This window comes from Zea mays, chromosome 4 (assembly GCF_902167145.1).
Source record: "Zea mays cultivar B73 chromosome 4, Zm-B73-REFERENCE-NAM-5.0, whole genome shotgun sequence".
Classification (NCBI taxonomy): Eukaryota; Viridiplantae; Streptophyta; class Magnoliopsida; order Poales; family Poaceae; genus Zea; species Zea mays.
The window spans coordinates 246,703,347-246,717,765 of NC_050099.1; the positions used below are offsets into that span (position 1 = coordinate 246,703,347).

General features: G+C 41.1%; 1 protein-coding gene and 3 long non-coding RNA genes across 4 annotated transcripts; 1 reads left to right on the forward strand and 3 right to left on the reverse strand.

The window, feature by feature from the left end:
• Nucleotides 1-296: 296 nt before the first annotated feature.
• LOC118477035 (uncharacterized) lies at nucleotides 297-928 on the reverse strand. Its single transcript, XR_004857990.1, has 3 exons — nucleotides 674-928; nucleotides 393-591; nucleotides 297-309 (listed from the first exon to the last, which is right to left on the reverse strand). It is a non-coding gene; the product is annotated as an uncharacterized lncRNA (long non-coding RNA).
• Nucleotides 929-1,069: 141 nt separating this feature from the next.
• On the reverse strand, nucleotides 1,070-1,407 carry LOC118477034 (uncharacterized). The gene is made up of 3 exons (XR_004857989.1): nucleotides 1,325-1,407; nucleotides 1,175-1,250; nucleotides 1,070-1,089 (listed from the first exon to the last, which is right to left on the reverse strand). It is a non-coding gene; the product is annotated as an uncharacterized lncRNA (long non-coding RNA).
• A 521-nt stretch (nucleotides 1,408-1,928) lies between these two features.
• Nucleotides 1,929-2,464, reverse strand: LOC118477036 (uncharacterized). The gene is made up of 3 exons (XR_004857991.1): nucleotides 2,394-2,464; nucleotides 2,135-2,289; nucleotides 1,929-2,039 (listed from the first exon to the last, which is right to left on the reverse strand). It is a non-coding gene; the product is annotated as an uncharacterized lncRNA (long non-coding RNA).
• Nucleotides 2,465-4,812: 2,348 nt separating this feature from the next.
• LOC103654931 (betaine aldehyde dehydrogenase 2) lies at nucleotides 4,813-5,911 on the forward strand. Its single transcript, XM_020552376.1, has 4 exons — nucleotides 4,813-4,938; nucleotides 5,012-5,077; nucleotides 5,232-5,298; nucleotides 5,853-5,911. The coding sequence occupies exons 1-4, from the start codon at nucleotides 4,813-4,815 to the stop codon at nucleotides 5,909-5,911; spliced, it is 318 nt and encodes a 105-aa protein (XP_020407965.1).
• Nucleotides 5,912-14,419: the final 8,508 nt, after the last annotated feature.

Genomic DNA, 14,419 nt, shown 5'->3' on the forward strand with positions numbered 1-14,419 from the left:
GGCATGTGTTTACACCAATCTTGAGTCGGTGTAAAGTCGATAAAAGTCACATGCTTTTTAACATGATCTATTACGAAAAGGGCGTGACATCCATTGAATTTCCATGGCATGAGAACCTGCAAAATATCAGTCATTAGGATCCTACAACAGAAGTGTCCTTTATAAATACATTCGAAATAAACACATACTTACATATCTACAACCCGTGATATAATAATTCATTGATGGCCAACAATCGAGAGTTTTGGCTAACTCTTCTGTTGTAGGATCCTGATGGTACTTTGGAAGTTTACCATAACCAACCATTCTCTGGACAGTATATATACATGTCCACATGAGGATTAGATGTAGATACTATATATTAATACATTAATAATTAGAAACAAACTTACCCAAAAACGCATGTCCATATAATGCTTTCTATTATTTATGATTTCTTCTTTCGGCCTACGTGACTCTTTATTGGCAAGCAGCCGAACAGCCATGTCAAAGCATCTTATAATCATATCTTGATTTATCGTTAATATGTTTTGCAGGTCTTTGACAGATATTTCTATCTTAAAAGGATTGAAACTTCGCACCCATGTTCTCCTGTAATGTAGCATGACGAAAGTCTATATCAAGTATCTAAGTAGTTGATATACATAAAATAAATAAATTAATGAGCACTTACTCTAGTGTCGTATCGTCTTCTATTGCCATGATATAATCACATAAAACATCTATTGAATCGGCTTTGGTCACTGGCATGTCCTTTGTGGAAAGACCAACCATTAAAAAGTCATTTGTGCACCCATCGGTAGAGACTTTTACAGGAGCTCTTTTATCCCAATCATCAACAAACCACCTTTGCAAGTCTGCTTGAGTAATAGGGCCTTCCTCGTCTTCATACACTACTTCGCTATCATCAAGCATGTGGAGTAGTTTCCTCTTATTAGAATCTGTTGGGTTTTCTAATATCTCAACATCTGATGGGCTTCCAGAGTCATCTTCTTTTTCATTTTTGTATAACAGACACCCTCTTCTCTTATTCAGGTCTGAAGATAGTAATATAGCAGCCATTTTTTTCCTAAAGTGTGACATGTCATCCTACAAATAAGAAACAATTATTTTAGCATTATATATGTAACACTGACTGCAGATGTCCATATATGTCGTAGTAGTAATAATATACCTGGGTAAAACTGTCAGACAGTTCATCCCCTGTCCAGTATTCGATATAGTTCAAAAGAAAGAGGCCACATGAAGAGCTACAATATACATTAATATCAACATAAAGTTTAGTATGAATGAAGAAATTGGTAAAGAAGATTTTAGGACGTACCTATCTGTCTGCTTTGCATATCCCATGTCTATTTCTCTGAGCGGCCAAGAAGCAACTTGGAGGTCTGGCCACCTGTGGTCTTTCAACTCCTTACGTTGAGATATCATATCTATTTGTCTTTGTAGTCCTTTAATCTATATATATTATAAAACAAAATTAGAGATTGGGATAAGTTAATATTGAATTCATAATTGTTTAGTTTGTGCATACTCACAGAGTCAGTGAGGTCTTTGCGATCTTGTGAAGTACTCCCTCCGTTTCTTTTTATTTGTCGCTGGATAGTGCAAAATTACACTATCCAGCGACAAATAAAAAGAAACGGAGGGAGTACCAAGTGAATCGAGCACTTGTATCTCCATATTTCTTGCATGAATCACGGCAAGATACCAGTGCGTCTCTCGGATGTTTATCGGAATAAACACCTACAAAACAGTTATAAATACTTGCATAAGAATAAAATACATATATACACTAATTGTTCAGATTGCAAACTCATATGTACCATGTCATGGTCTAAGTAAAGTAACACCCTTCGTTCAGCGCTACATATTTGTGTCATGTCTTTATTTGGATATAACTCTTCTGTTTTAATTTCAACATCACCATCTCGCTTCAGGAAATTGAACTGGAAAGCATTTTCTATGTGAACGCGACCTCCAGATCGGCACTTTAGATGCTTTTGAGCTTTTATCAAATTTATGTAACAGTCTATAACCTGCAAGTGTGTAAGTTGTGGTTAAAAATATCAGGATGAGTAAAAAAACTTATACATAACAACGTCGCCAAATATAAAAACTAAGCGTGGATTACCTCGTCACCTAAATATGCGTTCGGCTGAAATAAACACTCCATCCATTTCCTTTCAACAAAGGCATCATCAATAAGCACGACTTCTACCCTTGGTTCACAAGGGATTTCCTTAATAAAATCGATGAGAGCAAGATCACCTTGCGTGCAAATATAGTCTAGGAGCAACCAGTCATGAGATAACACTAAAATTAGTTATAGTCCAGGAGCAACCAGTCATTAAAAAGAAATTGATCCATACAGACTATGAAAATTATAATACCTTCTCGAACTATTGCGGTTGCCACCGAATTTTTTGGCTTGTTATGAGACAAGCCTACAAATAGAGATTCCATTCTCGCGGGACAAAAACCTACATTAATAAGGTATAATAATATAGGTCAGTGCCCGTGCTTTGCCATGCATTACAAATTGTTAGATGCATAAAAATTAATATTGCTAATTTCGCAAATGATCCAAAACTCAATAATACTTTAAGACAGTTACAATCTGTTATTTCATAGTGTAGAACTGAAACGAGTGCAGAATCACTTGTTTTTGTCATATATTATAGTGCTATTCTAGACTATAATATGTGTGGGAGATAGAGCTGTTATGTGAGAGGTAATTAAGAAATGGTAAGGTTGTCTGTTGAAGATAGAAAAGAGAAAAAAAATACAAGCTCTTCATCTTCTTAGTCTCTATATATATACAATGGGGCGAAGTTCTGTGCTCACTTCTCCTTTTTTTATATGCCGAGAATTTACAAATCCCTCAGCCCTCATGGTAAAAGTTTAATCTCTTTGTTTTTGCTATAATTGATTCAGGCACAACCGCAGAGGCTAGAAAGAAAGAGCTGCAGAAACAACCAGAAAAGGTTATTTTATCGGAGGTTAATTCGTCAAGTAGTTTAGCAGATGCAAGCTCTAAATCAACATCTTGACAAAACTGTAAGTTGGAGTCACAAAAATGTTTCATTGCTTGTGCAGGAAATGCACACTAAATTTTACAAGAAAACTATCAGTTTCTGACTAAATGAATTCATTTGTGCTGACAGCACACATCAGTGAGAGACGATTGGGCAAATATTTTCTATCACACTGTTGGCACCCGAAAAAACAATGCAAGTTTTCATGAGACATTAATTTATTATATTCCGAAGAGGCCAAATAGACTGATTATCCAGTTCAGGTTTCTGGTGACACTAAGACTGACACTAAGCCTGCAACACTGATGATGGAACGACAGAAATTATTACAGCAACAAAAATTCAGGATATGTTTGAAGCACTCAAGCCAGAACCTTCTATTGTCTCTCTCAAGCTAGAAAACTATTATAGCCACGGATCCATCTTGGCTGCATCCATTCCATATCCATCTTACACTGCACCTGCACGGTTTATCCCGGCTGCACAACAGCACAACCAAAAAGAGCAGCAGAACAGGCAGCTTGGCTTGGGTACTGTCTCCCAATCTCAGACGTAGATCCAGAATTCCACATGGAGTTGTTAATTCGCTCCTTCAACCTTTGCTCTGGACCATACCAGCATATTGCTTTGAGAGTTGGGTTTGATCTACATATACTGAATGTACAGTACATGCATCTGTACAGTTGCTTCAATAATGACTGAGTTCAGAGAAGCCATGTTATAATTATCAGTTTGACTTCACTCCTAAGCGGTTTGTTTTTTTTGGGAACTGTACAGATGCTTCACTCCTAAGCGGTTTGTAGTTTCATGAGTTTCCTTCCGCGTTTTGATTTTGGTCGACAGTTGATTGAACCACTCTACAAAAAGGGGATTTTGAGTGATAATACTCGATTATTTTGCTAACCGTTGATTGCACGGGCACAATAAAAGGGACTTCCAAGGTCTGCTCATAACAAAAGAATGGGACATCGGTACAACATTCTGAAAGTTTCACCACTTCTCCTCGAAGAACTGCTGGTGGCTTTCCACCAGCACCTACAATGAAGCTGCACCCAGAAAAGAGGGGCTTGGACAGCGAATCAGTAACAAGGTGGAAGGTTGCTGCAAGGTAATATTTCAATTGATCAGAAACTGGGAGCTGAAAACCGTTCTGTCTCTGCTAAGAAACCTGATGCAGGAGGCCTTTCACCTGCTATGGACAAGGAAAAGGAACAAATCTTGTTTCGTGTTATTATAAGTTTTCCTGCTTAGAGTGGTGAGCAGAATTGATTGTTAGATAGCAATTTGTATGTCCAGAACTTGCATGCTGCCCTCTCAATATGTTTGTTCACCATCTATTTCGATTCATTTATATTCTTTAAGTGCTATTAGAATGCTATATCAAATGTGTATTATGCATTCATAAGTTCACTGACTTTGTTGATTGGCTTGCTTTGCAATTATTCGCTACTTTGGCTGTGTGGTAATAACCAGTTTCCTCATTGTCCTCTATATATTGCTAACATTTCAACTGATCATAAACTGGTTATGTCAAAGCCTCCAGCTGTGGAGAATGTTGCAGACGGGAGAGCTGAAAGGATGGAGAAGGTCAGAGATGGGGCACCTGATATTGCCAAGGAAGAGGAGAAATAGGAGAAAGAGGCAAAGGAGAAAAGGGAACATAACCACAAAGAGCATAATAAAACAAGAGAAAACAGTATAAGTTATCCGATAGATAGTGTTAACTTGAAGCCCTCGGACCCAAAGAGCTTGCTGATTATGGAGAAGGTCAGAGATGGGACACAAAGAGCTTGTTGATATCTGTAAAGAAGTCGGTCTCCCTTCTGGTGTCTTGAACATTGTGACAGGATTAGGTCCTGATGCTGGCGCTCCTTTGTCAGCACACCCAGATGTTGACAAGGTAAACTATTCTGCATATAATGACATAATCATGCATGAGCACTCCTCATAGCATGGGTTTTCTGTTTATTTAGGTCGCTTTTACTGGGAGTTTTGAAACTGGCAAGAAAATTATGGCATCGGCAGCTCCTATGGTCAAGGTTCGTTTGTGAATTATGTTTTATTTATAGTAATGTGCCGTGCCGTGTTGTTTTGCTCTCTTCTAGTTGATAAATTATCAGAAAGTATGATTTGAGTGCCCTATTTTAAGAGGAAATTCTGTTGCATTCCTTAACATTGCATTTTTCTTGACAGCCTGTTACACTGGAACTTGGTGGAAAAAGTCCTATAGTAGTATTTGATGATGTTGACATTGACAAAGGTACGTTTATATTCTAAGGATTACAAAATTCCTGAAGTTCATTGGTATTTGTGGATTGTTGCAATTTGCAGAGAATTTAACTGATGAGAATGCTAAATGCCTAAACCCTTCAAAGCCCTTCATCGGTTTCTGGGATTTTCATAGAAATACTCAGCTGAGCCTGATCAGGCTACTACAATAAGAATTATTTTCGTTTGAAAATTGATTGTTAGGATTTGTAAAATACAGTCCATAAAGTTGTGGGGAAAACCCACATGCTTGCTATAGTTTGGACTTTTGACCACAGCACCAGACTTTTTATGCATTATGAATAAAAAGATGAAACAGAAAGTATTTGATGCATTATGTATATGTTACATGATTTGATTTCATCATAGACCTTGAGAAATATAGGGCTGAACTTCTTTGTAGAACATAAGTTTTAGTTCCAAGAAAGGGAACTTTTACAAATTCACTGACCAACTTACTTTAGTTATGCTGATACTTTGCTGATTGTGGAATTATGGATTATGTTATACTTCCATCATTGATCATTCCTTCTAAATATAAAACAGCTGTCGAGTGGACTCTGTTTGGGTGCTTTTGGACCAATGGTCAGATTTGTAGAACATAAGTTTTAGTTCCAAGAAAGGAAAAGGAACAAATCCTGTTTCGTGTTATTATAAGTTTTCCTGCTTAGAGTGGTGAGCAGAATTGATTGTTAGATAGCAATTTGTATGTCCAGAACTTGCATGTTGCCCTCTCAATATGTTTGTTCACCATCTATTTCGATTCATTTATATTCTTTAAGTGCTATTAGAATGCTATATCAAATGTGTATTATGCATTCATAAGTTCACTGACTTTGTTGATTGGCTTGCTTTGCAATTATTCGCTACTTTGGCTGTGTGGTAATAACCAGTTTCCTCATTGTCCTCTATATATTGCTAACATTTCAACTGATCATAAACTGGTTATGTCAAAGCCTCCAGCTGTGGAGAATGTTGCAGACGGGAGAGCTGAAAGGATGGAGAAGGTCAGAGATGGGGCACCTGATATTGCCAAGGAAGAGGAGAAATAGGAGAAAGAGGCAAAGGAGAAAAGGGAACATAACCACAAAGAGCATAATAAAACAAGAGAAAACAGTATAAGTTATCTGATAGATAGTGTTAACTTGAAGCCCTCGGACCCTCCTATAGCCCCACCAGTTGATGATGGAAAATCTGTTGTGCCTGATGAGAACCTGAAGAAGCGAAAGAACACTGAAACGAATGGTTACTTACAAAGTGAGTTCCTAGCTTTTCTTTTTTTCTTTTGCACTTAACAGCATGCGAGTCTTGTATGACACCATTATCCGTTTTTATGGTGCTTTATATTATAAGACTTCTGATGCTGCTGTACAGACAACCTTGATATGCGGCCTACAAAGTTGCCGAGACCAGCACTCCCCAGCAATTGTGTGGAGGATGGTACAGCATCTCATGTAGCCGCGCCACTCTCTTCTGTGAAGCAGGAAGCCATAAATATTGATTTCATAAGCATGATCCATGTGTTCAGCTTATGATGAGGCCCTAGAAGTCAGGAGGCTACAAGACAAAGCTGCTGATTTTTCAGGTGGAAGTGTTGCACTTTTCATGGGACAAGGGAAATTGGAAAGCATATGTACCAGGTCAATGTTACAAAAAGGATAATAAATGCACTGAAGTTTGCAGCTAGAAATTTAAATAACATTTTGGGATTGCCCCGCTAAAGCAAATCACATGACTCGTGAAAAAGCATATGCAATTTGTATGTCCAGAACTTGCATGCTGCCCTCTCAATATGTTTGTTCACCATCTATTTCGATTCATTTATATTCTTTAAGTGCTATTATTGCCAGATAAGGTCAGAGATGGGGCACCTAATATTGCCAAGGAAGAGGACAAAAAGAGTGATCGGCATGAGAAAAAGAAAAGGAAATAGAAAGATAAACACAAAGAGAAGAAATAGGAGAAAGAGGCAAAGGAGAATGGCACAAGCTCTAGGAAGCCACCTCACCCCGACTGCAAGTATCTTAGCCAGATATACAACATTCCTGAAGCCCCTCAAATGATGGAATTGCCTGGGCAGGAAGGTGAGGATTGTCTGTTCGACAAAGGCGGCACCCAGCCAAGGAAGCCGGCCAGTTCAGCGCCTGAGTCTGATGGAGTCTCCCAAGTGTGGGCTCAGGCTCTGAAAATTGACCATGCTGATGGTGGTGGTGGTGGCTGAGATAAATCTGCTTGTGCTTGATTTGTTCCAAACCAAAGGTGGCACTTGTGGCCCTCCTCATGTTTCCAGTGTGGGTAAAGTTGCCTGAGAACTCCAATTTGTCTGAATGGGAATACTTACATGTATTATTTTCCTAGGACTTTAGCTAAACGCAATATATTTGTATCATGATAGTTATTCATCGTTTAGTTGCTAGAGGTTTTAGCTAAACAGTGAATTTTCTGGGTCATAGTAGCTAATGACAGTGAATTTTGCTAGAAATCTTTATGTACATTAATCGTGAAGGTATATCATATTAGCTAACGCAATATACCTAACGTGATGATTGAGTTATAGTAGCTAATGCATCCAGATAGCGATAGCTGTCAAATTAAATAAGTTGGTCGAATTACACTACAAATATGATGGGTATTGGTTAGCCTTGGGTTTTGTGGTATTATATGTTCCCGTTGTAACGCACGAGCACTTACCTAGTATCTATTGGTTACCTTATTATTATTGTTATTTAATAAGAGTTATGGGTTCTAAATAGTTCTGCAGAAAAACACGATCAGCCATTTCTATTTACAGAATCTCAATTTGCAGCAAACCAATGGTAAACAGCATGAGCCACATATATATACAAATACAAAACGATCATGAAATCAGTTATCATAAAACATAGGATATATACAAAACGATTCTGAAATCAGTTATACACCAAAGGGCATCGTGCATTTACATGTATTTAGCATGCAACAGATTGAGTTCCGTTTTAGTCGTATATGGGTCTAGTTTGTTAGGACCTCCTTGTAGACGATGTTCTTGGTATATGTCCCACAATCTACGGTGGGGTTTTTCTTTACACCCTTCCTTGACTTTTTCCTCCCATCGACGGCTGGGATGACAAGAATCTTTATGTTCGATCGGGCTGTCGCTCTAGATAGAGCAACATATAGTTGACCATGAGAGAACACTGGTTCAGGCAAGTATACACCAACATTGGGAATAGTCTGACCCTGTGCTTTGTTAACCGTCATTGCAAAGCTAAGCCGTACAGGAAACTGCTTTCTTTTGAACTGGAAAGGGAACATCTCTTCATCGGAGGGACACAACGGTATACGCGGTAGGAAAATCCGTTTTCCAACGTGTTGACCCAGTACAATCTCTGCGTCAATGCTATTTCTTTGGAAGCCACGAACGACCAGCCTGGTGCCATTGCAAAGTCCATTTGCAGGGTCTATATTCCGGAGCAATATAACAGGACATCCAATCTTGAGCTTCAAAACATGAGGGGGCAGCCCATTAGGCGTCAATGTGTTTAGGAACTCAGGTGGGTAGTAGTTATGGGGATCATCCATGGCGCTATCAAAACTATGGTACACCATATGCTCCCCTTGAAAACGATCAATCATCTTAGCATTTATCATATCCACCCAGTCATTACGTGTTGACAGTATCGCCCTTGAAGTGATGTAGGTGGAATCAGACATATTTTCATTGAGATTTGGGAAAGCGAAGTATATTAGGTTGTCAAGATCGCTGTCACTCCCACTGTAAGGCACACACACATCGTCAGGAAGACGAATGTCGCCGTCACTATTTGTGTCCTCAGTTCCACCGCCTACGCGCAGCAAAAACTCCGCAAACCAAGGGTCGTTTTTTGCTCTCATGTTGCTAACAAGCTTTAAGTGGGACATGGACTCCCATAGGTAAGACATCCGTAATGAAGACGCGACCACTTGAGCCCTTGACCCTTTACGAACAACTGGCAAGACCTGTCTGAAATCTCCACCGAAGACAATGGTTTTACCACCAAATGGTAGTGCGGGGCGACCCATTATATCGCGCATGCTATTGTCCAGTGCCTCCACGACTTGTCTCTTAGTCATAGAAGCCTCGTCCCAGATAATGAGAGATGCTTTCCGTAGCAACTCTGCTGTTCCACTCTGCTTCGTGAAGCTACATACAGCGCCATCGTCAATAGTGAGTGGTATCTTGAAGCGTGAATGGGCGGTTCTTCCTCCAGGCATTATGGAAGCCGCAACGCCAGATGTAGCTGTTGCCACTGCAATCTTGCCTTGGTTGCGTAGCGTCGCGAGCAACACTCTGTATAGATAAGTCTTACCGGTGCCACCAGGTCCATCCACAAAGAACAACCCGCCCTGATCGGTGTCAACGGCAGACATAATCTTATCATAGGCGGCCCTCTGTTCCTCGTTAAGAGAGTCTTTAAGAGCCACATCTCCCGCTGTCGGTTGGATACTTTCCTCCTCGTAAACCTCCCTAGCAGTACCAATAGCATCGTCATACGCGTCGATGATAGGAGGTAGAGGGAATGTATTTATGTCCTTTCCCATTGACTGCAGCATGTTCCTAATGTCAATCAATACCATCTGCTCAACATGAGTTTTGTTCTGACTCCTGTGTTGGTAGTCCTCGGACATAGAATCTTTGTGTTTCTGCCAGAGTACAGCCACATCGCTTGGCTCACAGTACACCAGTATTGTGGCAAAAAGCCGTCGCAGCGCCGATGGCATCTGGAAAAGAGCACGTTCAGTGAGACACTCATCTAGTGTGTTGTCCGACTCAAGCAGTCCCCTTCTCTCTGCCGCCTCACGAAAAGTGGGTAGGGTGACACCATCAACTGTCCTTAGATCCACATAGGAGGCGGCACCAGTCACATGGTTTAGGAGAACACGAAGATAGTAGCGCTCCCCCTCAGCCGGATGAGCAGAGACTATCCTACCAACTTGTCCGCCTGTATCTCGTTTCCTCCGCTGCCATACTTTACCCTTACCACTCTGCCAAGTGTACCACTCAGGGAAGTCACGATATAGGATGCCACGAGCCTCCTCGTGAAGACTATTCGCCTCAAAATATGCTGTGAGCATTGACCTATCAACACCTGGACGGTTGACGACTCGCTCGACCATTTGCCGCTCGTGAAACGCCACCATGTGCATGTTTGGAAGATGGAGTTGCAGCTGCATCACAGGTGGAGATATCTGGCTAAGCTCAAAACCGTATATCCTCCACAAGGCTTCTGGAGGAGTCACCCACCTTGCATCTCTATACTGCTTGATCTCATCAACATCATCGTATTCCTTGCTCGCATCTCTCATAACAACAGACGCACGATCATGGCCTTTGTATATGTACTTGAACAGGTATTTAATAGCCTTGATGCTCCCACATGCCTCGACATTGATGTGACAGTTGAAGAGACGAAGGAGGTATGGGTTATAAGGGACAACCCATCTATTGTCCAGTTCGCACCCTCGGACCTTTTCTTTACGATCATCGTCACGACGTCTGTAAATAGGGTACGAATCCTTCCCTTGCAACGTTGTGTCACTGAAAGGCCGAGGGTAATGATTCTTGCACGATTTACGACCCTTAGTGCATGGGCAGTTAGGGTTTAGCGACCCACACGGGCCATGCATCATATGCTTGATAACCATCTTTCGTAGTTCTGGGTACTTGTTGCTTGGGATCTCGGCTGAGATCAAAAGGTCGTACTGCTCAGGACATGTGAGCTTGTACTTCCTCTGCATTATGAGTAGAAAATGGGCATGCGGCAAACCCCGCTTCTGAAACTCCACGACATAGACGTAGGCTCGGACCTTACCAAGAATATCTTGTTTAGTCAGCCTATGCTTTAACTCTTGTAGCTTCGCATGAAAGACACGCACTACAAGATCCGAACGATCTTGCGGTGTCTGCCCAGGGAGAAGCTCCCTCCTTATCTCATCCCAGTTAGGGTTACATGTCATGGTAAGAAATATGTCTGGTTTTCCAAACTTTCGCACCAGAGCCATAGCATCCATGTACCGACGTCTCATGTCACGAGGACCGCCAATAAACGACGTCGACAACACAGTTCGCTTGCCAACATTATCTGCTCTAATATCTCCATCTAGCATGATATCCACCAAGCCCTGGTACAGGTCTGCCCTTAACCGACCCTGATTATTGCGTATGTAATCTAAACGTGAGCTCTCAATCTTTATGTACGTGTCGACCGCGAACTGCTGGAAAAGCCGCTTTCCATGAAGTATTGGATTGAATACCCCGGGGCGAATCTGAAATTTGTAGCAGTAGTAGTCACGTACAGACACACATAAATGGCTAGGAGATTCTGCAAACGCAAGGATTATAAAGTGAGTGATGCTGAAAAGATAGTTAATAATGCGCAAATATATCAAATTTTAAACAAACAACTAACCCGCATCTTCATCATTTGCATTACTTGCCCTATGTGTCGCACGATATGCATCCACTTCGTCCATGGATACTCCAACCTTTGGGATATTTGCGTGCCAGCCAAGTTCGCCTCTAGGGAAGAACAATGGATATGATAGTGCATCGTAGCATCCATGGTATGAGCGGATGCAGTGGCTTGAACTGTCCTTCCCATGGAGCATAACACTTTTGCTGAACTGGCCTCGCCCTTCGCTCCCATCGATCCAGACAGCGGCCACCTCCGAAGTGAGAGGTGTGTTATATGTCTTCTGGTTCAACGTCTGGTCTAGATTCAACGCGATACGATAGTCATCAAGGTTCTCAACGTGGCCCATGGTCCTAAGGTGCTCGGATTACGGGTTTCCACGTAGTATGTCGACTATCTGTCGAATAACCTCTTTGTCTTTCTGTTGATGCTCTTCGCGACACTTACGGTACCGATGCTCGAGTGTGGGATCATCATCATAAAAGTATAGCTCAAGGTGTTTATGCTCTACCCCACCTTCCTTACCAAATGACTTTATATTGTGGTACATCATGCCCTGTGCTCGGAACGTGTATATACCAGAATCCCTTACATTTGTTGTCATACTATCGAGGCAACAGTATAGGGAAGTGAAAGAGAAATGGCCATTAAAAAACCTAATGTTATCACGAAAGTGCCTAGCATCAGAGTCTGCACTATCCCACAACCTCTTGAGTTGGGGAGGGGTCTCCAGTGGGGCTAGCTCAACCTTCCCACCACGACAACAAAAACCAGGTGTCTCATACTCAAACTTCTTCGCGGTGCAATAACCGCAGTTGGGAACAGTCTTGAGCATATGTGTTTCTTCAGGGATGTTGCTGTACACCTTATCATACGGATCAGGAACATCAGTGGCAGTCGATTCATCTTGACTACCATCGATCTCTATATCTTCATCGGTATCCTCATCTGATATTTTTTGGAAACAATGAGTAAGACATATGTATCTATATAAGCATTGGTATCATACCATAAAAAGATTGAAATTAGTACATTGCCCAGCGAATAGGTATCCCTCGTTCTCATCAGCATCGTCTTCAAATACGACACCGTCATCGTCATCAACTGGAACGTGAAAATACAAGCCCGATAAAATACAAGGGCATTCAGGATAACATGGTTGGGAAAAATATGTAACCTGAATAAAGATTCTTAACAATTACCATTGGAAATGACCCTTGGCTTCGACTGGGTATGATCCACCCCACTTCCTTGTTCGGTCATACTTGCACTCTCATTTGTTGCCACGATATCACCATGACATTGATTCCTACATTGTACTGATGGAAACACACGTTTAGTCGAACTACACGCTATCGTCGTCATGCTGCATCCATTTAAGATAGGATAATAATCATTGTTTTCAAGTCATCCGATCAATCGAGACTGGTCACGATTAATCGTCCAAGTCGGTCAGCCAAAATGACCAACAACTCATCCGACTTGAAAACAATGATAGTAATTACCATTGTTGTTGTTCTCTGTAGTCATATGGGGTTGTGTACAATCAGCCCCTTCACCAGCATCACTGATAGTATCCTCAGTCGTAGTAGCCATGTTCCTTGAAATGGATGCTTCAAATTGCCGGTTTCGACGGGCTAAGATAGCTTGTCTTTCACCACGTGGCACATGTTTACGTCTTAGTGGTCCAGTAGACATATGCGGTGAATCGACATCCTCAGTCTGTGTTGGAGCTGGCAGGAACGGGTTACCGGCGATTTCAGGGATAACCCAGTTAGCTGCATCTGTTGTAGGGTGTACAACCTCAGGGGTATATGTTGGGGACTCCATGGCGATTGACTCCTGACTCAATGTGTCAGCCAACAGTGCTCTACATTTTCTTATATACTCTATCTTTGACCCTTTCCGCTTTGGTGTATTATCATACAACCTAAGACGTTCACGCCAAAACTCCATCTCGGCGGGAGTTAAGTTTTTGTACCGCTCTCTAAAGTAGGCGGCCCTTTCCAAATTATGGTTGGGTGTGTTACCAACAGTTTCATGCACACCGCCTGGAATAAAGCATGTATACGTTAAACCGCCAGAAATCAGCTGTTTTGCTAATTTAGTTAAGTGAACAGTCATGTACCTGGTGCCAGAAGGTCTCTGGTTGTGAAAACGTCGTCTGCCTTGAATGTATCATTCCTATGCAACCAATCGCTATCATCATCTTGATTCACATTTACTTTTTGGTCTACATCTAAAAAACAATGAACACATTACTTTCTAAGTGTAGGTTTATGCACATAAACATTAATTTAAATTTGACGTGTTTCATCACCTCCTGACACAGTGGACATCATTTCTTGTCCCTTGTTTTGTTGTCGCGCCTCACGACGCTTCCTATTCAACTCGTTCCTTTGGTATACTGACATTTTTGCACGTCTTTCTCTATGCCTTTGCCTTTCTCGTTCGATAATATTATCGGTCGGTGAAGTGTTATTATTTGGAACTGCCAAATCAACAACGGCAAAATGATTTTCATGGCTACAAATATGTATTATAAAACGATGGGTGAAAAAAACTGTGATTGGTATACCCTATTACCTTGTGTTGCAAAGTTTGTGAAATCAATTGTGCTACAGCCACTTGTTTCAAAGTTAACTGTCTCAAATGTCTTCATATTAATGTCTTCTTTGTATA

Bases quoted from the DNA above. Each gene is read 5' to 3' on its own strand.
- LOC103654931 (XM_020552376.1), top strand. From the start codon at position 4,813: ATGGGACACAAAGAGCTTGTTGATATCTGTAAAGAAGTCGGTCTCCCT. The intron at 4,939-5,011 runs GTAAACTATTCT...CTGTTTATTTAG, and splicing joins CACACCCAGATGTTGACAAG to GTCGCTTTTACTGGGAGTTT. The intron at 5,299-5,852 runs GTACGTTTATAT...AATATAAAACAG, and splicing joins TGATGTTGACATTGACAAAG to CTGTCGAGTGGACTCTGTTT.